We start from the raw sequence: 24,740 nt of genomic DNA, 5'->3' as shown, positions 1-24,740 counted from the left end.
ACGGGCCTCAGGTGCGAAATTTAAGGTAAGCGACAAAAAGCTCAGTAATCAAGATAAATAATATTTTCATGCAATCGTTTAAAAATAAAAATTAATGTTAAAACATCCATGATGAGCAAAATATCAAAATTTTGTATAGTCAGGTCCAGACCCTTTATTTGCATCTCATGGCCTCACTTGCTTCACCCTCATCCCAGCCTTGGTTCCAATAAAATGTCATTTTTATAAATGGCCCGTGGGCTGTAGCTTGCAGATTTGATTTTTCTAAATATTGCATTAAAATATTACTTATCTTGACGACTGTGGGTTTTTTAGTACTCTCTTAAATTTTGCACCTGAACTGAGGTCTGCTTGCCTCACCCTGGTCTCTGTCCTGCTGCAAAGTGTCCTTGACAATGGAGTTGCCAGGTGAAATACAGGATGTGCAGTGGATTTGGATTTCACGTAAAGTATCTCCCGTGGGATATACTTAGACAATAATAATATTCATTTATCCGAAATTCAAATTTAACTGAGAATTGTGGATTTTTGTTAAACATTTTTATTGGAGTATAATTGCTTTACATTGTTGTGTTAGTTTCTGCTGTATAACAAAGTGAATCAGCTATACGTATACTTATATCCGAATTGTGTATTTTTAATTGCAAAATCTGGCACCCTCTACTTGATAAGTATCATATCGCCCCTCCCCCTAATATAAGGCAGGACTTGGTCCCACAGCATCATACCCCGGCCACCCACGTACACATACATTTTACACGCTATAAAAGCGACGCTCCTGAGCGCTGACACCGTTTCCATAGGACGTTCCTCCCTTGACCTTCCTCAGCCTCTTGCCTTACAGCTGCAGCCACTGAGCCTGACCCTAATTGCCTGGGCCCTCCTCAGCCTCCAGAAGCACCCTCCACTCAGGGTCTGGGCACAACTTACTCCCCACCTGCAGACCGGGTCCACAGCCCCGGCCCCCTCGGTGCCTCCTTGGCGTGTCCAGATCAGCCACAGTCCTCTCATGTCAGCTGGGTCCCCTCCGGCTCTCAGCATCCAATTCCATACGAGGAGTGGAGAACAGGGCCGGGAGAACCGTGGGCAAACCTCCCAGAGCAGACGGTACAGCCATCCAGGTATCAACGGCAAACCCCAAATGGCAGAGAACGGTAGGCAAGTAAGGCTTGAAGAAGCCAAGCTCAGAAAGGCAGGTGGAGCCAGAAAAGTGAGAAAATGACCAACAGCAACTTTCAGAGGGGCCCTGGGTGCTGGGGCCAACCCTCCGAGGCAGGATGGGCTCGTTACAGATCAAACAGAACTGCTGCTGCCCACGGATGAGAACTGAGATGGAGAGAGGGAGGGAAGACTTGACAAGAGAGGAAGAAGAGAGAAGGGAAGGAGAGGGCTCTGGGGGGCGGAGTGCGGTCCACCCTGTCAGAGGAGGGCAGGCGTGTCACAGCTGAACTGCTGAATGCAGAACTCCGGTGGTCTCTCCCGCCAGCGGCCAGCTCAGAGGGGCTTCTGGCTCCTGCGCATCCTGCCCCAGGTTTTCAAAATGTGGGCTCGCATCAGAATTACCTGGGATGCTTGTTACACAATTCCCATCACCGGCCATCGTCCCAGGTGCACCCTCTTAGACCCTCTGCCATGAGTCAGACTGCATTTAAAACACTTCGCAGGTGGTCCTTGGACACACTGAACCCGACTTCAGATAGACACCTTGTAGCATGAAGGGTAAAGGAAGCATAGCGGCTGGCCTCTATCTCATAGCAGACATCTCTCCGTATCCTAGGGCTCCATTCACTCGAATATGGCCCAGCCCGGGAGGCTGGTGGCATTCTGGAAAACACACCTGCGGGGGTGATGAGGATGACAGGTCACGCAGAGGCGGTGAGTGTACGCAGCCTCTGTCGTACAGAGCAGGACAAGCCCGGAAGAGACGTCCAAAGTAGGCGGGGCGCCGTCACGTCGGAGTGGGCGGGGCGCCGTCACGTCGGAGTGGGCGGGGTGCGCGGGAAGCGGGCCGACTTTGCGCCCGCAAGGTCAACAACGTGCCACTTGGCCGCCTCCTCCCTCGCCCACCTCAGGAGTCCCCAGGGAGCGGAGCCAGAGAGGTGGGCTCCTGCCTAGATCTCGCTCTCCTCCAGAATCTCCTCCATGGTGTGGACCAGGGTGAAGTCCCCCTCGCTGCTCTCCGACACGCTGCTGCCCCGGGGCCAGGCTGCGTGGCCTTGGCGGGGCAGGGCGCCCGCCGCCCCCAGGCCCTCCGCAGTCGAGTGCAGGAGACGCCCACCGTGGGGCGAGGGCCGCGCCTTTTGCAGCTTGCCGGAGCCGGTCCCCTCCGCGAGCTTCTTGGGACATTTCTCTAGGAATCGGAAGTTCTTCCCCAGGACCCAGGCTCTGCAGCCCGAGTGGTGGGCTAGCAAAAAGCGGGCCCACTGTTTCCGCAGCTCGGCCTTCACCTGCCAGGTGAGAAGAGGGCGGGGTTACTGCCTGGGAGTCAACTGAGTCGTGTGTCCACTCAGCAAATGTGTATTGAGTGGCTACTCTGGACCACTCTTGGGAAACCTACCTTCTCACTAGGGGAAACGAACAAAGAGAAGCAAACAGGTACATGTGAGCAGAGCAGATGATAGTGACACCGTGAGGCCCTTAAGCAGGACAGTGGGGTGAGGAGACTAAAATCGGAGATAGGGTGTTCAGAAACGGGCTGTGTCGAGGTGACATTGGAAACCTGCCTGGTGGATCACGGGTCCCTGCTTGAAGATGTAGAAAAGGCAGCAGTGAGCAAGACGGAAGAGGTTTTGATGTCAAGAGGCTTACATTCTAGCAGAAGGAGATAGAAATCCATATTTAAACCTGGGATGGGGGGAGGGGAAGATGAAAGGGAGCCAGAAACTCCACCAACTCCTCAAGTCAGGAGACTCTGGCCTCTTCCCCTCCCCCTTTCAAGCCTCTTTCTGGGGGAGCAGAGAGTTGGTTGGGGGCTCTGCAATAATATTAATAATAAAAATAATCATTGTTACCATGCATAGGACCTTTACCGTGCATCCCTGGGGTAACACTGCAGGGTAGGGACCATTGTTACTCCCATTTTACAGACAGGGAAACTGAGGCTCAAAGAGCCACAGTGACCTGACTAATGCAGATCTCCTAAGTGGGTGAGTCACGGCTTGAATGCAGACTTTTGGACTCCAGAGTTACAGCTGCTAACTGTATCACACTTTGATACTCCCAGTGCAGCTCCAGCGGGGCCATGGTTGGGTTCTGGAAAGAAAACTCATCCCAATACCTTTCCCCACCGGTCTAAGATGCCTGCTGCTCTCTCTCCTGGATGTCTATGGTACCCGTTTGTCCCAGGACGTGCTGGTCGCTGCACACACCCCCATGGCACCATCATGTAAACCGAACTCTCCAGGGGCAGTAGGATGCCGGCCCCAGCCTCGCAGGGAGCTAGGATGGCAGCATGGAAAACGTACCTCTCCATTGGCAAAGCAATACTGCAAGGCCACGAGTAGTCCCTGGAATGAAAGGAAGAGGTGGCGTGAAGCTTGACTCAGTAGAAGGTATGTCTGACGGTTACTTGGAAAGTCCACAGACCGGCCCTAGTCCTAGTAGCCCCTACAAGAGGCAGGCAGCTACTTGCTTGTACTAACTAGAGTGAATCATAATGATTACGTTAACTCGGATTTCCACTGGGTCTCTTCCTACTTTGACACTCACCACCCACATCAGCCTAGGCATTTGCTTACATGCTCATAGGTCAATGATGATTAAACCCTAAAGGTTCTACATCATTCATTCAGTTATATAAATACTGTACAAGGTGACTGTCCGATTTCTATTTGTCCATAGTGGGCAATGGCTAATTTTTTTTGCCGAATTTGCATCCTTTCCTGACCCTCCCCTACTCCCTGGGCTTCTGGCAGGGCTGTCAATCATGTGGTCCTCATGTTCTAGGAGGGCCATCACCACAATAAACAGCCCAAATGGTCATGTGACCCAAGCAGGCCCAATCTCAGTTCTTTTCACCAGGAAAGAAGAGAAAGTTGCACCCTCTTCCCTGCTTTTGCCAACTTTATAGTCAAAGTTAGTCTGGAGACACTCAAGGGCATCTTCCCAGCTATGTGGAGAGTGCCCATCTGAGGATAAAGCCAACATAGAGAAAAGCAGAGGCTGGAGATGGTCAGAGATAGATTTTGATGATACTGTTTGAGTACCTGGATCCAGCTACACCTGGTCCTGAAATTTTCATTTTTGTGAGATAGTAAATACCCTTTTTTTTTTTTTTTTTTTTTTTTTAAATTTTATTTATTTATGGCTGTGTCGGGTCTTCGTTTCTGTGCTAGGGCTTTCTCTAGTTGTGGCAAGCGGGGGCCACTCTTCATCGCGATGCGCGGGCCTCTCACCATCGCGGCCTCTCTTGTTGCGGAGCACAGGCTCCAGACGCGCAGGCTCAGTAATTGTGGCTCACGGGCCCAGTTGCTCCGCGGCATGCGGGATCCTCCCAGACCAGGGCTCGAACCCGTATTCCCTGCATTGGCAGGCAGATTCTTAACCACTGCGCCACCAGGGAAGCCCAGTAAATACCCTTTTGTCAGAATATTTCTTTCGAAAAGATAGATCATTTCATGCCTGGGGTTTACCATCACACTTAGATTAAAATACAATATCCTAACCACAGGAGGAGCTAAGGCGATGTGGCCTTGTGTCTGTGTCACTGACCTCACCTTGCACCACGCTTCCCCTCAGCTACTATATTCCAGCCACACGGACCTTCTGGGTGCCTTCAGCATCTCAAGCTAATGTATTAGGTTGCTGTATAACTAAGTGGGTCAAAACAATAAAGATTTATCATCTCACATACTTCCTATGGGCCAAGAACCTGGCCATGGCTTAGCTGGGTATTACCGCTCAGGGTCATTCTTCTGGTTGCACTCAAGTTGTTGGCTGGAACTTCAGGTGTCTGAAGGCTTGACTTGCTTCCAAGACAGCTCACATGCCTGGCAAGTTGGTGCTGGTTGTTGGTAGGAAACCTCCATCTCTCTCCATAGAGCTTCTTATGTGTCCTCACGACATGGCAGCTGGCTTCACCCAGAGGGCGTGACCCAAGGGAGCAAGGCGGGGGCTGCAACCCTTTTTATGTCCTAGCCTCAAACATCACACACTTTCATGTCCACAATACTCTAATGGTCTCACAGGTCAACCCTATTCTGTGTGAGAGGGCACTACTCAAGTCTGTGAAAACCAGGAGGCGAAGATGACCGGGGGTCATATTGGAGACTGGCTATCAGCTCATTTCTTCCTCAGGTCCCGTTGTCACACTTTCTGTTCTCTGGACCATTCTTTCCTCAAATCTCTGCCTAACTGGCTTCTCAAAATTCAGGTCATAGCTCAAATATCTCCTAAAAGCGAAGTCTTTCCCCACCACTCACTTTTTGGTAGCCGTTCCAGTCACAATCACACTTCTCTATTTTATAGTCTTTAGAATATAAATAACCAGAATTGTTCTTTATTTGTCAACTTGGTTATTATCTGTCCCTCCCCGCCCCCTTCCCCCAACCAGAAGACCACCTTTATCTGGTCTTTTCACTGCCAGCTATTGGAAGGGGGTGGGCGTGCTTTCGGTGTGCCAGAAGTCTCACAAATGAGTTGGGTAAAATAGGATTCCTCATCACAAGTGTGTCTTTCACTTCTTCAGGTTCTTGAGTCATGGTCTGAGGAACATCCTGGAGTCTGGTTGACTCTCATTCTAGACAAAGCGAGTGTGAAGGGAGCGGTCCCACAAACAGATGGCTCTCACTCCGTATGTCACCACCACTTGGCAGTCTCTCCAAAGATCCCTTGACAGCAGGAGGCTGGTGAAATTCTCTAAGCAATAAGCCCTTGGGAGAGTGAAGGGTTCCCTAAAGCAGCAAGGCAAGGAAGCTGTTGGGTCCAGTGCTAATTTCTATGGTGGAGTCACTAAGATAACGACCCACTGGATGTGCACCTGCACATCTGCCCACCCGTGCTCCCACCTCTGCCTGGCGGGCTGGAGGGGAGCAGCGCGGGGGTGTTCAGAAGGTGCGTGGCCTCTGTCCAGGCACAAGCTCCTAAGTGTGTTTCTAGCTCCATCTGCAGAGCTGCTCTGATTCCTCGCCTTCCTCGGTGGTGCCTGGCGGGGAGCAGAGCTCAGGCTGCTGCAGGACCAAACGATCAGTGTGGTAGCTGGTCTCCAGAGATGGCCCCAAGGATTTCTCCCCTCCTGGTAGGCATATGTGACCCTTCACATCAAGAGATGGACCATATCTTCCCTCCCCTTGAATCTGGGATGTCCTTGTGACTCCTTCTGCCAGCACAATGTGGTAGAAGTGACATTCTGGGACTTCCGAGCCTTTGCCTTAAGAGGGTTGGAAATGTCTGCTTCCTGCCTCTTAGAGCACTTGCTCTTGGGATACTCCTAGAGTCCAGCTGCCATGCTCTGAGATGCACAAGATACGTGGAGAGGCCACATGGAGAACTTAGGTTCCTAATCGATAGCCCCAGCTGAGCTCCCAGCCAACAGCCCATGTCAACGTCCAGCCGTGAGAATGAGCTGTCTTGGACGTTCTGGCCCAAATCAAGCCTTCAGATGTTTGCAACCCCATTCAAAGATGACATGTATCAAAAGGTTCACCCTGCTGAGTCCAGACAGCCCAGCTTACAGAATCATTCAAGATAATAACATAGTTACTGATTCAAGCCATGAAGTTTGGGGGGAGTTTGCTACACAGTAATGGGTGACCCAAACATGCTCCCTTGCCAGGGAGTCTGATAGGCTAGGATCTGTCCTACAAAGAAATCTGTCCCACAAAGCTCTGCATGAGCGTCTTATCTTCAGCTGGCCTTGGGTGTGTGAGATCAGCTGATCAGGGGGTCACATGACCGATCAAGTCCTCAGAGGAAAAAAGGCCACCAAATACTACTGACATAACAGCTGTAATTTTTTGTTTTGTTGTTGTTGTTTCTAATTTGGGATTACTTTTTAAAGAAGATTAAGACCAAGCAACCTAGGAAACCCAAGTGACTAAACTTTAGCCTTTGAAATCCCCCAAAAGATTGAAATAAATTAAACATGGTTTCAAAATGAAAAAAAGTTACCAGTGGGTGCTCTGTCTCCGTTCAAAGCCACATGCAATTCAGCTCTAACAGAAGGTGAAAAGAGCCATCGTCCAGTTGCCCCTGCCATACCTCAGGCTCTGTCCCCTGGGCCCTTGGTGAGTGTGGGGATTCGATGAAATTTATTTTGACCCAAATAAAGCCACTCCAGCCAGTCTCAGCCATCTGAGCCTTCGCAGCTTAGGCTCCAGACATATGAGTGGAGAAGTCATCTAGAAAGTTCAGCCCCGGCAAGCGTCCCTGGAGCAGAGGTGAGACATGCCTGCTATGTCCTACCTGGATTCTTGACCCCCAGAATCATGAGAAATAATAAAAATTACTGTCGTTTTAATCTGCTAAGTAATGGATGACAATTTAAGCCACAGATAACCAAAACACCAAGGTACCTTCACCACAGGTGGCCTCCTGTTCCTAGTTTCAGCCCACACACATCTGTCAAAGTCCCGAGAGCCTCCTGGTCTCTACTCACTGTTCATTTTGCACAAACTGTGCAGAGAACCCAGCAAAAGTAGGCGCTTAATAAAAGGCTTCATGCTGACACGGTGAATATGATTGTGAGTCACACCAACTATTATAGTGCAGGAAACAAACCACTTTTCCCTTCTTAGTCACCGAGTCACGCTGGCAGGATTAAAGCAACATTTCCATCTCCACACCCTTCTAATGCCAAAGGCCCTCGCCGATAAATCCTACTGATACCAGAACTCTCTTTCCATCTTCGGGCTCTCGCAATTTCGAGTGTGTTTGGATCAAGGGCATTTTGTTTTCTCCAAGGCCAAGGCATCCTTGTTCAGACATCTACTTACGTGGAAGGAGCTCAGAGTCAACTGAATGAAGAGTCGTATATATCTTGGAAATCCTTCAACTTGATCGTCAGTGATGAAAGAGAAGAGAATCTCATGAACACCCAATAAAGGAATGAGGACCAGCGTGGACTTGGCCAATCTGCAAATAGCAATCAAATACGTGTCATGAAAGCCACCTTGGGGACAGGCAACATTTCCTGCTCTTCTCTGGATCCTTTATTGTAGCTCTAATGGCGTTGATAAATAGTTGATTTTCCTGTTTGTCTCCTTGGCTGCACGTCGAATGCCTGAAGGGCCAGTGTGGTCTTGTTCACTGATGCATCCCCGCACCTGACTCATGGAAGATGCTCAGAAAACATGAATTGCATGAATGAATGAATGAATGGATCCCTCCATATAATGATATACCTACAGATCTTAATGTTTTGTTTGATGGATAGATTTCCACGCACATGGCTGTCACCATAGGACATTACATCCCCTACCAGGTTTGACAAGTTTCCTATTACCTGGCTAGCGGGTGCCTCTACCTCTTTCTCTATTTGGGACTTCCAGTGTCAGTGCTTTACGGAGCCTGAGAAGGGAAAGAAAATGACTTGCCCAGGGTCACACAGCCACTAAGTGGTACCTCCCAGCCTGGAAGTGGGGCTTCTGACCTCACACTCAGGCCTTGCACACTCCAAGCAGGATTTCATCATCTGCCCCCAACCCTGGTGATAGCAAGGGCAGCAGGAAATGAGAAGCTGCTCTTCCTCGTAAAAAGCGCTGTGTGGAAGCTTGCTGTTGTATACACTCTACACAAAAAAGACAAACATTCCTTTGTACCACCCACGTGCAAATGCACAGCTGGGACCCAAACATTCCATACCGCATACTGGTGGTTCCCAAGTGGACCGACTATTAGAATTCCTTATGGAGCTTTTAAAATATATGTATTTTTATTGGTTGGCTCTCTCTATATATAGCTTCCTGAGCCCCAGTGTCAACCCCCTGAATCAAAACCTCTGGAGGTTAGACTCTGGGAGTGAGAATCTTTAAGGGATCCCCCACAGGATCCTGACAAGCAGCCACGTTTGGGACCAACTGCTCTTCACCATTGAGCTGCTTCTTGATTTCAAACTAACTACATTAGCAAAGGTGACTCATTCAGGGCATAAACAAAGCTACTGTCTGATACACATTGGGAAAAAAAGAGCTTAAATTTGATGATTTTTTTTAGCCCAAGTCCTTGTCTTAAAGGGCCAAACTAGGAGAAGTTTCCTCCCCACTGAATAAAAGCCCCATGGAATTAAAGGTGTGGAAACAGAGAGGGTCAGCAGCCCCTCATGGGCAGTATCTTCAAGAAGGTAAGAGAAAGCGCTTACTATGAAGCCTGCATCTTGGACGTTCTGGCCCAAATCAAGCCTTCAGATGTTTGCAGCTCCATTCAAAGATGACATGTATCAAAAGGTTGACCCTGCTGAGTCCAGACAGCCCAGCTTACAGAATCATTCAAGATAATAACATAGTTACTGATTCAAGCCATGAAGTTTGGGGGGAGTTTGCTACACAGTAATGGGTGACCCAAACATGCTGCCTCTGTGAGGGTCATTCAGATGCAGTGTTATCACTGAAACAAAAAACCTCACCTTTGTGCCCTGAAAGGACCTAAAGCCTATAAGAGTTGAGCAGGAGTCACCAAGGAGAGGGACTCCCCCGGAGCATATGGGCCGAGCGTCCCAGGGCCTCGATGGTCAAGGGGAGGCCGAGGAGTGGGGAGTCTGAGACACAGGCCCTGGTTACGTGGTTCTCCTGAGCCGAGCTCACACCTACTTGCACACCCACACTCACCCGTGCACACTCACTTAGCTGAGCAACATTAAGGTGTTCCCAAGGAGAGACTATTTCAAGAGTTATGGGTTTTGCTTGTTTGTCTAATTTCCAGGAGTGTTTTAACACCCTGTAGCTCAGAGGTTGCCAAGTGGCAACCATGGGTTGTAGTTGACCTGCAGACAGTCTTTGCTTATGCTAGGTAGTGATTTTTGCTATTGGAGCCATCCTTAAAAACTAAGGTGATTTCAAGCAAAGGGATCCAGATCTTCAGCTTCCTTTGAAAAATGGGGAGATCTGGCCATGCTGGGCCCCAGTTCCTGCTTGGCAATCGTCGGCTACAGCCTTTAGAGGGAACACGCATTCTCCAACCCAACCAGCCTCCTTGGCCCTTGCAAGTGTGTTAGTCTGCGACCCTTGCTCTGCGTTATATGGGTTTTAATGACACATACTTACATGCAGACCCATGTCTTACCATCAGCTTATTCTTGGGGCCATGCTACTACACTATGCTTTTAAAATAAACTTTTCATTTTGGAATAATGTTAGAGCTACAGAAAAGTAGCAAAGATCATGTACAGAGTTCCCACATACCCTTCACTGAGTTTCCCCTAATGTTAAAACCCTACAGAACCATGGTACCTTTGGCAACACTAAGAAACTAACGTTGGCATATGGCCAGTAACAATACTCCAGACTTTACCCAGATTTCACCAGTTTTTCCACTAATGTCCTTTTCACATTCCAGAATCCAATCCAGGATCCCACACTTAGTACAGGAGAATTTTTAAGGAATGACCATCTTTTTATGAGGTTTTGGGCCATTTTAGTAACTGCCACCTCTCTGGGTGGATGTCAGAAGGAATTTCCCACTCCTCACCTGATTCTAAATTCTCCTTGGACAAAGGACTATTTGTGTCTCTGTTCAGATGAAAATCCATAAATATCTATAGCAGTATCCTCTTATGAGCTGTGTTTATGCCTGTTTTTCATCTACAGTCGTTTGTTTATTTAAATGGTTTAGTTTATTGCTGTCGGTTAGCTCTTCAACAAATATTGGGCATCTGCTCTGGACATATGAGCGAGTACAGTGAGGAGGAGGAGCTGGGGCCAAAGGCAACGAGACACGGGGACAGACAGTACCTGGGGCCTGGGTTCAAATCCCAGCACCGCCAATGACTAGCGATGTGGCCTTGGGAAAATTATTTAACCTCTCTATCTGTAAAAATGAGGATTATACTACTAATAATATCATACGAAATGTTAAAATAATAATAAAAATATTATTACTAATAACTGCTGACAGTGTCATTGTCAGGATTAAATAACATGGGGCCAACCCTCAGAATAAACGGTACCCGATACATGATGTGCAATCAATAGCATGTAGCTATCACCATTTTTAAAGAATCTGTCCCTGTCCTCAAGTTGCTCACAACCTCAGTGACTTGGATTATTTTCCTTCCATGTGTGACATTTTTCTGAAAGTTCTTTCAGAAAGGGGTCTGGGGTTTAGCATGTTAAGAAATGATTCTCCTTTATAGGTTCCTTAAGAGTTCTGCCCCATGCATCACACGGAAAGTTAAGATCGTTTATCTAGGAGGAGAGAGCCACCTCCATGCTGGGAACCACAAAGGACAGAGAACTCCCTCCAAGCTGAGGGGCCACTGATGTCTGTCCACAATCCGGGGACGTTGCTCTTTCTCCAGGCTGGCTCAGCTGTCCCTGTCCAGACCAGGCAGGCAGCTGGGCTGCTTACAGTTTCCTTCTTGAATGGTAGAAGCCGGGGGATGAGGGCTAGGACTACAAAAGGTTCTCCGGCTCCTAGCAACTTGCCTCTTTGGCAAGGTCTAAGTGTGTTTAATTTAAACTTTCCTAAAATATACTCCTGGCTTGGGGGGGTGGTGCAAATCTTGAGAACTACATTCTGAAAGTTTTCAAAATCTGGGAGAGTTGTAGGCCGGGCTGTTCCTACCAGTTAGGACAAAACGCATTTGGGCCCCATTGCCCCTTCCTCCTTACCCTAGCAGGGGGCCCTAATGGAAGGGGACGTGGAAGAGGAGAACCTTTCAATGTGGAGGAGGGCAGTGTGAGCTGGGGGTGCTTCAGGACCCGCTGGGGAGACGGGAAGCAGCCTTCCCAGAACTTAGAAATGAGGAAGTTAGCACTGCCGTGACAGAGAGATGGGCAAATGTGCTTCTCGACGCTGTAGGATTCCCTGGCCCAGAGAGTAAAATAAGGTGGCCTGGGTGTGTCCTAAGAGACAGAGCCCTGACTTTTTGCTAATTAATAAGCATACACTAATCAATTGTATTGCACTCTGCATGGAGAAAGAATAAACAGAAAGCAGATGGCCAACCAAAATGGCAGGAAAAGTCACAAAGAAGCAGGAAGTTCTCAGTACTCATCCGGCCCTATGGGTGGAGACTCTGGGGAATGAACCTCCCTCTCACCGGGACGGGTGCACCACAGGGCAGTGGTGGTTTCTCAGGCCACCGTCAGTGATCCTTCAACACCAACCACTTTACTTTGATGACGTGATCACCAAGCACCATTCTGGTGACTGCTTGGGATTTCTGGATCTTCTGGTGTCAACTTTACGAGGAGTGCAGGCGCTAGCAGGAAGGTCCCACTCCCACTTTTCACAAAATCTAAGAATGGATAATTGTATAGTCTGGTTTGTATATCAGTCTCTTGTGAGTTCACTTAGACTTAGCCCTCCAAAGTCTCAGCCACTTGGGCCACTCTCAGCCAAAGTCTCCCCAGGACAGTCCCCAGGTGGTAGATATCAAGCTCGCCAAGGTGAGGTGTCTCACGCTGGGAGGCCTCCAGGTAGGCAGGCACCCAGGTTCCTCTTTTCAAGCTTTTACCTTGAGTAAGGATGGGGAAGTTTCCAGACAGATCGTTTATGCCAGGCAGGGTTACTCTGTCTCTCCCCAAAATAGCTGTCCTGAATCACCTCTCAGCCATGAAGGTCTCCCCAGTATCTTGATTTACACTTCCTGAGATAATTGCCTCCTAATTGGGTGTGCACACTTCAGGGCTGTACAAGGAAATCCATTTGGTGTTGGAAGAATATATAATAAGAGAGGATAATAGAAGTTCTGCGTAGGTTAAATTTTTATCGATCCTTTATAATTTTCTTTATTTTGGTGTATCGCGTATGTAGTAGTTCAGTAGACCATGTATATATATGATGAGTGACATCATTCTTTACTAATAGAGACACGTGATCAGAAAAGTTTGAGAGGGACTTCCCTGGTGGTGCAGTGGTTAAGAATCTGCCTGCTGGGCTTCCCTGGTGGCGCAGTGGTTGGGAGTCTGCCTGCCAAGGCGGGGAACACGGGTTCGAGCCCTGGTCTGGGAGGATCCCACATGCCGCGGAGCGGCTAGGCCCGTGAGCCACAACTACTGAGCCTGCGCGTCTGGAGCCTGTGCTCCGCAAAGGGAGAGGCCGCGACAGAGAGAGGCCCGCGCACCGCGATGAAGAGTGGCCCCCACTCGCCGCAACTGGAGAAAGCCCTCGCACAGAAACGAAGACCCAACACAGCCAAAAAAAATAAATATAAATTAATAAAAAAAAAAGAATCTGCCTGCCAATGCAGGGGACACGGGTTCGAGCCCTGGTCCGGGAAGATCCCACATGCCATGGAGTAACTAAGCCCGTGCGCTGCAACTACTGAACCCCTGTGCCACAACTACTGAAGTCCCATGCCTAAAGCCTGTGCTTCTCAGCAAGAGAAGCCACCGCAACGAGAAGCGCATGCACCACAATGAAGAGTAGCCCCTGCTCGCTGCAACTAGAGAAAGCCTGTGCACAGCAACAAAGACCCAATGTAGTCAAAAATTAATTAATTAATTAATTAATTAATTAATTATTTAAAAAAGTGTGAGAGCCACCGTCTTGGATAACTCTAGAGAAGAGCCTGGAAAAGATGTCAAGGCTGCTTAGAAACACGTTTGCCATGGTCTGACCGGAAAACTCCACGCATTATTTCACCAGAACATCTGGTCCCGTGGTGCCCCGACTCTGGCTGTGTATCAGAATCTTCTAGGAACTCTCCTGTAAGAAGTCCCTGTGCGGGGCTCCATCCCTCAGTTACTGAATCAAATATCCAGTAGAAGAGCTCACAAATCAGGGCTTTTGGCCGGCTGTCTGGTGATGCTTAAAATAGCCAAGATGGAAAACTATCGTAGGGGCCACTGTGGGTCTGAAGCTCGGGGACGGCCCCAGCAGTACGTGGTGGGCTTTGGAGGCACAAAATGGCCTACAGGGTTTAGGCTCTCAGTCTGTGTGGAAAGAGGTGCCTTGGCATTCGTCTGCCCCGTTTCTGTCTCCCGGGAGTGCTGTCCTCTGTTGGGTTTCCGTGGTGCCTGGGTTTCCCCTGTGCCTGGTTAGTGAGAGGATTCCCTCCCTAAATGGACCCAGGCAGGGTAGGTGGGAGAAGCCCTGCTCTTGGCCCTGGACCTCCATCCTCACAGGGTGGTGGGAGGCTGAGCCTTGGGAAAAGGGCCAGAGAGGCTGTCAGCCACTTGGAGGCTCGGCCAGAGGCGCCGAGAAAGACGGCGTAGCTCTGTGTGGTCCAGGCCAGCCCAAGTGTCCCAGGGCCAGGGGCAGGTTGCGCAATATTAGAGCCAATACCGTACATATTTGCCTGGTCCTGAACGGTGTGTGTTTACCCTTCTGGAACTCCCGGGGGTGGTGGGGGTTAGGTTGATAGGATTTGGGGTCTGGACACCCGGGGCAAATACCACTCACCACATCTGATTAGATCGGGAGAGGTGTAACTAGGACCTCCTTTAATCCTCATTGCAGGCAGAGGATGGCTCTGGGGTGACGCCCCCACGTGACATACCAGAAAGCAGACCCGGGGAGGCCAAGCAACTTGTCCAAGGTCAGTCTGGGGTCAACGCCAGCATCAGCCCCCCTGACTCACGTTCCACACCCACATCCCGGCCCTTGGCGAGGTAGAATGTGTGCTCCTCACAGATGGGGTCCCCATCCTATTTACCTTTCGTTTGAAGCACAGTGCCAAGCGCATTTTAGACATTCATTAAATGTTTGTCAGATAAGTGGAAAAACTACCCTCCCAGCACACCTGGCTCGGGGCCCGTTCTGGCCTTAGAGAGGGAGAAGCTGAGGTAGAGCCACCCTCACTCACACCTCCGCCCCTGCCACAAGGACTAAAATCTCTACCATGGGAGAGGAAGTCTGGGTTAAAACCCTCTGTCCCCAAGAAGTGCACACATCCTACAGAAAGCAGAGTAACTGGGAAAGGTGGGAGGGAGCCCTTTCTCTCTCACTCATTCATCATTTGATTGACAGCAATGCAGAGCTCAATAAACACCCATGATCTGACTTACTCTGCGATGGGACCGCTGTCACCATGAAAAGCAGAACACGGGATGCAGCAAAGGCAAGTCACAAAGAAAGCGTGACTGTGTGAAGAATGTATTCCCTTGGACTCCAAAAGTTTGTGGTTGTCTTACTCGAGGTCTTAAAAATACCCAAATACTCTCTTCTGAGTTACAATATATCCTTTATTCTGTTGCCTCAACTCCTTCCCGAAGGAAGGCAACTGTCAAACTCCCCTTCATGTGACTCTTTCCTGTTCCCGTAAACCACCCATTCTTAGGAGCATTTTAACAGTGTCCTGCTGGGGAATGTGTGTGCCCTTTACTACTCACCACTGACTTCATTTTCATGGGCTCAGAAGGTCCTTGTCTTTGGCAAAAGCCCTACATGATCCCACGACACCTTTTTCAGAGGGGCTCTTGCTGATACCCTTGTGTCAGGAGATAAACATACTGATGCAGTGTTCCCCCCTTCCTGGGACATTAGCCAGAACACCCAAAAGGGGTAAAAATAATCTTGGGCTCTTGGGTACTGACCTCAGGCCACTCACCTGTATTTATAATCTCTGAAGCACATTTGATGAGCTTTGAGCTTAGAAATGAGAAGCTTGAGAATTTTCAGGAAGATGAAGAAATTTACCTTGAAAAAAACACAGATATGAGTAAGTGATGGACTCCATGTGGCTAGGAATATCAAGGTCACCCTGGACCTGCCATCAGACCCTTGTCCAGGGAAATCAGGGGCAGTTTGGTAGTCAGCTGGTCAGGTGGCAAGTGGTCAGGGTAATCCCCACTCTCCCTAAGGCCATCTCAGCTGAGAGCCTAGAAAAGACCCTGAAAAGCCACCTAGTTTATTCTTCTGCCTCCAGGAGACCCAGCAGCTGTCTGAGAAAGGCAGATGGAAGTTTACATTATTATTTTTATTTTTTTAATTTGTTTTGGTAACGTCTTTATTGGAGTATAATTGCTTTACAATGGTGTGTTAATTTCTGCTGTATAACAAAGTGAATCAGCTATATGTATACATATATCCCCATATCCCCTCCCTCTTGCGTCTCCCTCCCACCCTCCCTACCCCACCCCTCTAGGTGGTCACAAAGCACCGAGCTGATCTCCCTGTGCTATGTGGCTGCTTCCCACTAGCTGTCTATTTTACATTTGGTAGTGTATATATGTCCATGCCACTCTCTCACTTAGTCCCAGCTTACCCTTCCCACTCCCCGTGTCCTCAAGTCTGTTCTCTACGTCTGCGTCTTTATTCCTGCCCTGCCCCTAGGTTCATCAGTACCGTTTTTTTTTTAGATTCCATATATATGTGTTAGCATACAGTATTTGTTTTTCTCTTTCTGACTTCACTCTGTATGACGGACTCTAGGTCCATCCTAGAGTTATCATTACAGATAACTCAATTTCATTCCTTTTTATGGCTGAGTAATATTCCATTGCATATATGTGCCACATCTTTAACCATTTATCTGTCGATGGACACTTAGGTTGCTTCCATGTCCTGGCTATTGTAAATAGGGCTGCAGTGAACATTGTGGTACATATATATTTTTTTAAATTTATTTATTTTATTTATTTTTGGCAGCATTGGGTCTTCTTTCTGTGCACGGGCTCTCTCTAGTTGTGGTGAGCAGGGGCTACTCTTTGTTGTGGTGCACGGTCTTCTCATTGCAGTGGCTTCTCTTGTTGTGGAGCACAGGCTCTAGGCACATGGGCTTCAGTATTTGGAGCACGTGGGCTCAGTAGTTGTGGCTTGCAGGCTCTAGAGCGCAGGCTCAGTAGTTGTGGCGCACGGGCTTAGTTGCCCCACAGCATGTGGGATCTTCCCGGACCAGGGCTTGAACCCGTGTCCCTGCCAATCCCCTGCATTGGCAGGTGGATTCTTAACCACTGTTCCACCAGGGAAGCCCTCATGTATCTTTTTGAATTATGGTTTTCTCAGGGTATACGCCCAGTAGTGGGATTGCTGGGTCATATGGTAGTTCTATTTTTAGTTTTTTAAGGAGCCTCCATACTGTTCTCCATAGTGGCTGTAACAATTTACATTCCCACCAACAGTTCAGGAGGGTTCTCTTTTCTCCACACCCTCTCCAGCATTTATCATTTGTAGATTTTTTGATGATGGCCATTCTGACCGTTGTGAGGTGATACCTCATTGTGTTTTTTTTTTTTTTCAAATAAATTTATTTATATCTTTTTAATTTATTTATTTATTTTATTTTTGGCTGTGTTGGGTCTTCATTGCTGCACGCGGGCTTTCTCTAGTTGTGGCGAGCGGTGGCTACTCTTCATTGCGGTGCGCAGGCTTCTCATTGTGGTGGCTTCTCTTGTTGCAGAGCATGGACTCTAGGTGCACTGCCTTCAGTAGTTGTGGCACGTGGGCTCAGTAGTTGTGGCTCACAGGCTCTAGAGCGCAGGCTCAGTAGTTGTGGCGCACGGGCTTAGTTGCTCCACGGCATGTGGGATCTTCCCAGACCAGGGATCAAACCCGTGTCCCCTGCATTGGCAAGCAGATTCTTAACCACTGTGCCATTGGGGAAGCCCCCTCATTGTGGTTTTGATTTGCATTTCTCTAATGATTAGTAATGTTGAGCATCTTTTCATGTGTTTGTTGGCAATCTGTATGTCTACTCTGGAGAAATGTCTATTTAGGTCTTCTGCCTATTTTTAGATTGGGTTGTTTTTTTGATATTGAGCTGCATGAGCTGCTTGTATATTTTGGAGATTAATCCTTTGTCAGTTGTTTCGTTTGCAAATATTTTCTCCCATTCTGAGGCTTGTCTTTTCGTCTTGTTTATGGTTTCCTTTGCGGTCCAAAACTTTTAAGTTTCATTAGGTCCCATTTGTTTATTATTTTATTTCCATTACTCTAGGAGGTGGGTCAAAAAGGATCTTGCTGCGATTTATGTCATAGAGTGTTCTGCCTATGTTTTCCTCTAACAGTTTTATAGTGTCTGGCCTTACATTTAGGTCTTTCATCCATTTTTAGTTTATTTTTGTGTATGGTGTTAGGAAGTGTTCTAATTTCATTCTTTTACATGTAGCTGTCCAGTTTTCCCAGCACCACTTATTGAAGAGGCTATGTTTTCTCCATTGTATATTCTTGCCCCTTTTGTCAAAGATAAGGTGACCATATGTGCGTGGGTTTATCTCTGGGCTTTCTATCCTGTACCATTGATCTATATTTCTGTTTTCATGCCAGTACCATACTGTCTTGATTACTGTAGCTTTGTAGCTTTCTGAAGTCAGGGAGCCTGATTCCTCCAGCTCCGTTTTTCTTTCTCAAGGTTGCTTTGGCTATGCAGGGTCTTTTGTGTTTCTTTTTTTTTTTTTTTTTTTTAATATTATTTATTTATTTATTTATATTTTTGGCTGTGTTGGGTCTTCGTTTCTGTGTGAGGGCTTTCTCTAGTTGTGGCAAGCGGGGGGCCACTCTTCATCGCGGTGCGCGGGCCTCTCACCGTCGCGGCCTCTCTTGTTGCGGAGCACAGGCTCCAGACGCGCAGGCTCAGTAGTTGTGGCTCACGGGCCCAGTTGCTCCGCGGCATGTGGGATCTTCCCAGACCAGGGCTCGAACCCGTGTCCCCTGCATTGGCAGGCAGATTCTCAACCACTGCGCCACCAGGGAAGCCCCGGGTCTTTTGTGTTTCCATACAAGTTGTAAAATTTTTTGTTCTACTTTTGTGAAAAATGCCATTGGTAATTTGATAGGGATTGCATTGAATCTGCAGATTGCTTTGGGTAGTATAGTCATTTTCACAATATTGATTCTTCCAATCCAAGAACATGGTATATCTCTCCATCTGTTTGTATCATCTTTGATTTCTTTCATCGGTGTCTTATAGTTTTCTGCATACAGGTCTTCTGCCTCCTTAGGTAGGTTTATTCCTAGGTATTTTATTCTTTTTGTTGCAATGGTCAATGGGAGTGTTTCCTTAATTTCTCTTTCTACATTATTATTTTTAATTAACAGGTACTGAGTACTTACCATGCCAGGCACTGGGCTAACTTTCCATACATTATTTTATTTAATCCTCACAACAACCCTCTGAGGAAGCCACACTATTTTAATTCCATGATACAATGAGAAAACAGAGGCACAGAGGAGACAAGTACTATTCCCAAGCTTGCACAGCTAGTAAGTGGCTGAGCTCGTAATTAATTGAATTCAGATTTGTCTAATTACAACCCTCCCTTCACTTAAACAGAATCCCACACTGCCTCCCACTGTAAAGAACTCCAGGTCTATTGGTGTCGAACTTGAGGACCTGTTGCTGCCATGGAATTCACTGGAAAGCACACGTTCTCCACTCTCTAGATGACTTTCCACAGCTGTCATGAACTGGGAAAATGCGACCCTTGATTATCAGCTTTGGTAGAAATTTTAAAATATGTCTGCAGATTCTTCGACACTTCTCCCTTCAAAAGGCAGAGCCTAATTCGCCTTTTGTCTCTGGGATGTGAACTAGGTTTAGTTATTTGCATCTAATGAAAAGAATATGGTAGAAGTGACGCTGTGAGTTCTGAGGCTAGGTCCGCAAAAGGATGGCTTCCACCTGGTTCTCTCTCTCTCCCTCTCTCTCTGGGGAAAACCAGCCACCATGTTGTGAGGACACCCAAGCAGCCCGTGGAGAGACCCATGTGGGGGGATTGAGTCCTCTGACCAACAACCAGCACCACTTGCCAGCATGTGTGTGAGCCCCTTGGAAGCTGATCTTCCAGCCCCAGGCTTCAAATGGCTGCAGCCCTGGCCAACCTCTAGATAGCAACCTCATGAGAGATCATGGACCACTGGAAACACAGAACAGCAAGTGGTCAAACGTAAGCAGGGCTTGGAGAATGGGAACAGGGTTTATGAGACGTGAGACTGGAGAGGGAGGGAGGACCAGGTCCTGCAGAGCCTTTCATGGTCACACTAAGGAGTTTGGGTTTTCTTCTGAAAACAGGGATGATAGATTTCAAGCTGGCAAGTGACCTGATCAGATTTGCATGTCTGCATTTCAGAAAGATCATTTTAGCAGCAAGCGTGGAGACTAGATTGAATGAAGGCAAAGCTGGAGGAAGGGAGACCAACTGGGAGGCAGTTTCAGAGTTCCTGGGGAGGATGATGGAGAGGTGACGTAAAGAGCAGCCCTGGTGGTTCAGTGATGGAGAGGAGATGGATTAGAAATTATTAAGGAGTTTGAGTCAGATGACCTTTGTTACCGGCTGGATGGGAGATCAAAGATGACCCCAAGATTTCATGGTAGATCTCAATGTGTGGTAGTGCCATTCACCAAGAGAATGACCACATGGAGAAGGAAGAGCGTTGTGGGGAGGGGGGGATCTAGTAATTTTGGACACAAGAGATGTCCCAAGGCAGTGAGATATTTACGTCTGGACCTCAGCAAGGAGGTCCCAGTCAGAGCATGGAGCCATTGGAGTTGGTGAGATTGTCCAGGGAGGCTGTGGACACTGGGAGAAAAAGAGGGTTCTGAAAATTACCTTGTAATGAAGGGAAAGGTAGAGGAAGTGGAGACATCAAAGGAGATTGAGAAAGAGTAGCCAGGGCAGTCGGAGTGAACCACAAGGAAGTGGCATGGGTAGAATTTTAAAAAGCTCACAATGGGTAGAATTTTAAAAAGGTTTAAATGCTACAATAAATTTAAGGCAAAATAAGACCACACTTAGCAACAGGGAGCTCACTTAAGAGAAGCTGCAGGAGACAGGAGACAGCAAGTGCAGACCACACTGAAGAGACTTGACTGCAAAAGGGTAGTGAGGTCACAATGCGTAGAATTTTAAAAAGGTTTAAATGCTACAATAAATTTAAGGCAAAATAAGACCACACTTAGCAACAGGGAGCTCACTTAAGAGAAGCTGCAGGAGACAGGAGACAGCAAGTGCAGACCACATTGAAGAGACTTGACTGCAAAAGGAAGCAGACTGATAGAACAGTAGTTGGCAAGGGCTGCGGAATGGAGATAATGTCTCTCAACTTAATTGTAGAGCTCATAGAGGTTTTGGGGTACAGTTGTTTTTAAAATTGAAAAGACTTAAAAATGCCTCTATGCAATGGAGAAAGAGCCCATAGAGACGGTGGTTGGGTGACAATTAATGGAGTAAAGTCTCTACAGACGTTGAACCAGCACAATACTGATGTCCTTGTCTTAAACCACAGATTGAAACACGAGCTGCAGAATCCAACACGTACCTGTTATTACTTGTCTTATTGGCCTCGGGAGAATCAATGCGCAAAGCTAAGAGGATAGAGCTTCAGGCAAGAGGCTATTCATCCAATCCACAAGCCAACGGGGATAATGGAGATCCCCAGCCAAAAATATTTAGTAACAGAACACTTAAATACAAACTAAGTGTAACCAAGTAATTTATCCCATTTAATGGGATATCTGTTTTTCATCACAAAGAGAAAACGTTGTGTCCTTGGCTTAGTGACTTGTTGAACTCGGGCGTTTTTCTTACAAAGCAAGCCTAACACGGGAAAGGCACATATTTCAGTAAATTAATTTCAACCAGGACTGTCTCCTAGGAAATGAAGGCTTGTGATGAGAAGCGTGTTGATTCACTGTTCTTTGTGTCTTCCAGAGACCAGACAAGAGAAAATGGGCATCAACCACTGGGCTATACGAAGGCATCAACCACTGGGCTTCTTCACTGCCATGGGATGAAACACCAGCCTGGTGGACCAGAGAACCTCCATCCATCCAGGTGCCCCAGAAGACAGGGGTCGGCAATCACATTTGGATGGGGCTGTTCATGATTTGTGCACCAGCAGGAAAGGGGCTGAAGGAGGATTTTTTTTTTTTTTTTTTTTTTGCAGCGAACAGAGGGTTTATTTGCAAGGCAGCCAAGCAAGGAGACAGGAGAACACATCTCAAATCCACCTCCCCAAGGCAAGAAGCTTGGGGTATTTATACAGGATAACCAATAAGGAAGCAGGGCGGTCTGAGGACTGGGGAGTGCGCAGAAAGATGATTAGAAAAAGGCACAAAAATCCTCGTTCCGCGCAAGCGTTGGAAATTTTTAAAGAACCCAGCCAACTCCTCTTGGATTCTGTGACCAGATGTGGGGCACTTAGGACCCCAACCATATAAGGCTCCTTTTCAGGTCCTAGATGATACAGAATGCATATGATCAGATGTACCATTCTTGGGGACATTTCTTTGGCACCACCCCAGCTGCCATGCTCTTATCTGGGTCTACAAGTTGGCAGAGGTGGTTGCCAGCACGGTGGGGACTCAGAGGTAGGTCTCGTGTACCCCTAACTCCTCCATCTCCCCCCAAGCCCCTCCTCCCCTGGCCCGCTATATAGACGAAAATGCCTATATTAGAGCTACTCCTTTGGGTTAAAACCCTCCATCCCCAAGAGCCCTGCTGAAGGGCACATGCACTTAGCCTTAATAAAGGGTTCAGCCTGCAAGGAGGAAGAGCTCACCAGGCAGATGTAGGGCCATCAGGTGGGCATTCCAGGCAGAGAGGCAGTGTGTGCAAAGGCACAGGAGGCATGAACTTCAGGATGGATTCGGGGGAACTGTGCATTTCTCCGTATAAATGGAGCACGGGGTGCTTGTGGTTGGATGGGAATGACAATACGTACCATATGAAGGAGTCTGGAACCACGCCCAAGGGCAGTAATGAGCCATTAAAAAGTCACACGTAGAAGAGAAACATAGCCCAATTTTGCTCAAGAAAGACCACTCTGGCCGCAATACAGAGGATGCATTGCCAGGGGCAGGAATGAGGAAGGAGACCAAATAGGAGGCTTTTGCAAAGGTCTGCATGAGAAACCCCAAGGGGCTGAAGAAGAACAATGACAATGGATTGAGGAGAAGGAGAAAGCTTGGAGTGACCTTCAGAGGAAGAACTGACAAGACTTGAAGTCTGGCTGGAGGCTGCAGTGAGGCAGGAGATAGAAGCTAGGAGGGCGCCCAGGTTTCCGGCTTGGGTGCCTGGTAGATGGATGGTGGCGTCATTCACTGTGGGGTGAACAGGAGGAAGAGGGGGTGTGGATGGGAGTACCAGGAACCACTGTGAGCTAAGGTGATTCTGGCCATTTCTGTGGAGCTGGCCACGACTGGAGTTGTAGAAGCAACAGCAGGTGAAGGTCATTTCATCCAAGATGAAAAGACACAGCACATTCTCTGGTCCTGGTGGGGGAAAAGGTGGCTCTAGGAACTAGGAAGCACCTGGAGAAACCAGCACACAGGTCAGCCAGCCATGGACAACCAAGCAGCGAGGTCCAGAGCAATTGTTCCAGCCCTGGCCACGGATTACAATCACTGCCCGGGTACCACCTCCAGAATTTCGGATGAAATCCTCTGGGGTATGAGCCACCACGATGTTTCTAATGCACAGCCAGTTGTGAGAACCGCTGGTGTGTGGGCACAGAGCTTCACAAACATTATTGTGCACCCAGTGCCCAGGAATCCTGTTGCAATGAAGATTCTGATTCTGCAGGTCCGGGGCGGGGCCTGGGAACCTGAATTCAGAACAAGCACTCAGGAGACCACACCTGAGCTTCTCCTTAGACTCCCTAAGCCACATCTGAGATCAATGAATCACAAATCTCATGCAAGAAGAATTTTTCAAGATACCCAGGTGATCCCAAGAGCAACCAAGATGGAGAACCAGTGATGTAGCCTCTGGAAGACTGCATGCAGGGTAAGCACCAGGGATCCAGCTGGAGCGAGTCTGCACCCCATCCTAGGGAAGGCCATCCTGCTTCATTCTGCCTGGTTCATGAGAACCTTCCAGGGCCCAGGAGTGTGGGTCACAAGCATTTACTGACTAAGTTTCTGCAGAGCCTGCCGTATGCTTGGGCTGGCCGCCAGGATGAATAAAACACAGGGCTTATAGTGACAGCACACAGGCTTTAAACAAATACTTGCAATAAAACATTGCTGGGGTCATAGCAGAAGTCGGTACAGGATCTGGGAAGGACACAGAGGAGGGTGTGACCATCTCTACTTTGTGGGGTGGGTGTCCAGGTGGATAAGATGGCGGAGGGAGGCGGTTCCAACCTGAGGAGGGTCCAAAGCAAGGTACTAACGCGTGAAAAGCCCACAGTCCTGCAGGCATGGGGGCTGGAGGCAGTAAGTGTTTGGGGGCAGCTGCACGATGCTGCGGTTACAGGTGCTGGTGTCGCCCGATGGGACCGAGATCTGGCCCCCACTGACTAACTCTGTGACTTCAGACCAACCCTCAGCATCCTCGCCAATAAAAGAAACACAATAGTAGCGCCTACCTCATGGGCTTGTTGGGAAGATGAGATGAGTTCATACGCACAGAGCGCTTAGAAGAGTAGGTATGTAGGAGGCACTCAGTAAATGTCAGCCGGCCGTTGGAGGTGGAGGTGGCCAGCCAGGAGCTGCGGCCGGGACCGCAGCGGGGCAGCGTGGCTGGAGAGGAGAGGATGTGGGGAAGGGAGGGGCGGGGTGGGGGAGGCAGGGCGGGAGGCCGCGCTTGCAGTGGGCGTGGTCAGGGGTCATTTTGGGCATCCGCTCTCAGCTGCGTGTGGCAGGACCGGAGCGGACATCACCAGTAGCATACAGGCCACCGCTTAGAGCGTCTCCACGCTCTCAGTTTTCCTGCCCTTTTTACAAACATCTTCCCCTCCCAGGCACACTCAGGTCTGGGCGG

At 48.4% G+C, this 24,740-nt stretch overlaps 1 protein-coding gene and 1 long non-coding RNA gene across 4 annotated transcripts in view; one reads left to right on the top strand and one right to left on the bottom strand.

Moving 5' to 3' along the window:
* Positions 1 to 518: 518 nt before the first annotated feature.
* Positions 519 to 24,740, bottom strand: part of GLP2R (glucagon like peptide 2 receptor) — a 49,990-nt gene continuing 25,768 nt past the window's right edge. For both annotated transcript variants that reach the window (XM_059908465.1, XM_059908466.1), the window contains 4 exons: positions 15,647 to 15,735; positions 7,932 to 8,070; positions 3,465 to 3,506; positions 519 to 2,447 (listed from right to left, as the gene is read on the bottom strand). In XM_059908465.1, coding sequence (XP_059764448.1) covers positions 2,112 to 2,447; positions 3,465 to 3,506; positions 7,932 to 8,070; positions 15,647 to 15,735 — 606 coding nt within the window. In that variant the 3' untranslated portion in view covers positions 519 to 2,111. The remainder of the gene's footprint in view (positions 2,448 to 3,464; positions 3,507 to 7,931; positions 8,071 to 15,646; positions 15,736 to 24,740) is intronic.
* Positions 1,875 to 24,514, top strand: LOC132355912 (uncharacterized). Of its 2 annotated transcripts, none has more exons than XR_009499718.1 (4): positions 1,875 to 2,454; positions 3,224 to 3,551; positions 14,557 to 14,635; positions 21,687 to 24,514. It is a non-coding gene; the product is annotated as an uncharacterized LOC132355912 (long non-coding RNA). The 2 variants fall into 2 exon arrangements; XR_009499717.1 differs by lacking the exon at positions 21,687 to 24,514 and adding an exon at positions 15,067 to 15,151.

Source organism: Balaenoptera ricei, chromosome 20 (assembly GCF_028023285.1).
Source record: "Balaenoptera ricei isolate mBalRic1 chromosome 20, mBalRic1.hap2, whole genome shotgun sequence".
In the NCBI taxonomy this organism is placed as follows: domain Eukaryota; kingdom Metazoa; phylum Chordata; class Mammalia; order Artiodactyla; family Balaenopteridae; genus Balaenoptera; species Balaenoptera ricei.
This window is presented reverse-complemented; position numbering and strand designations above follow the sequence as displayed.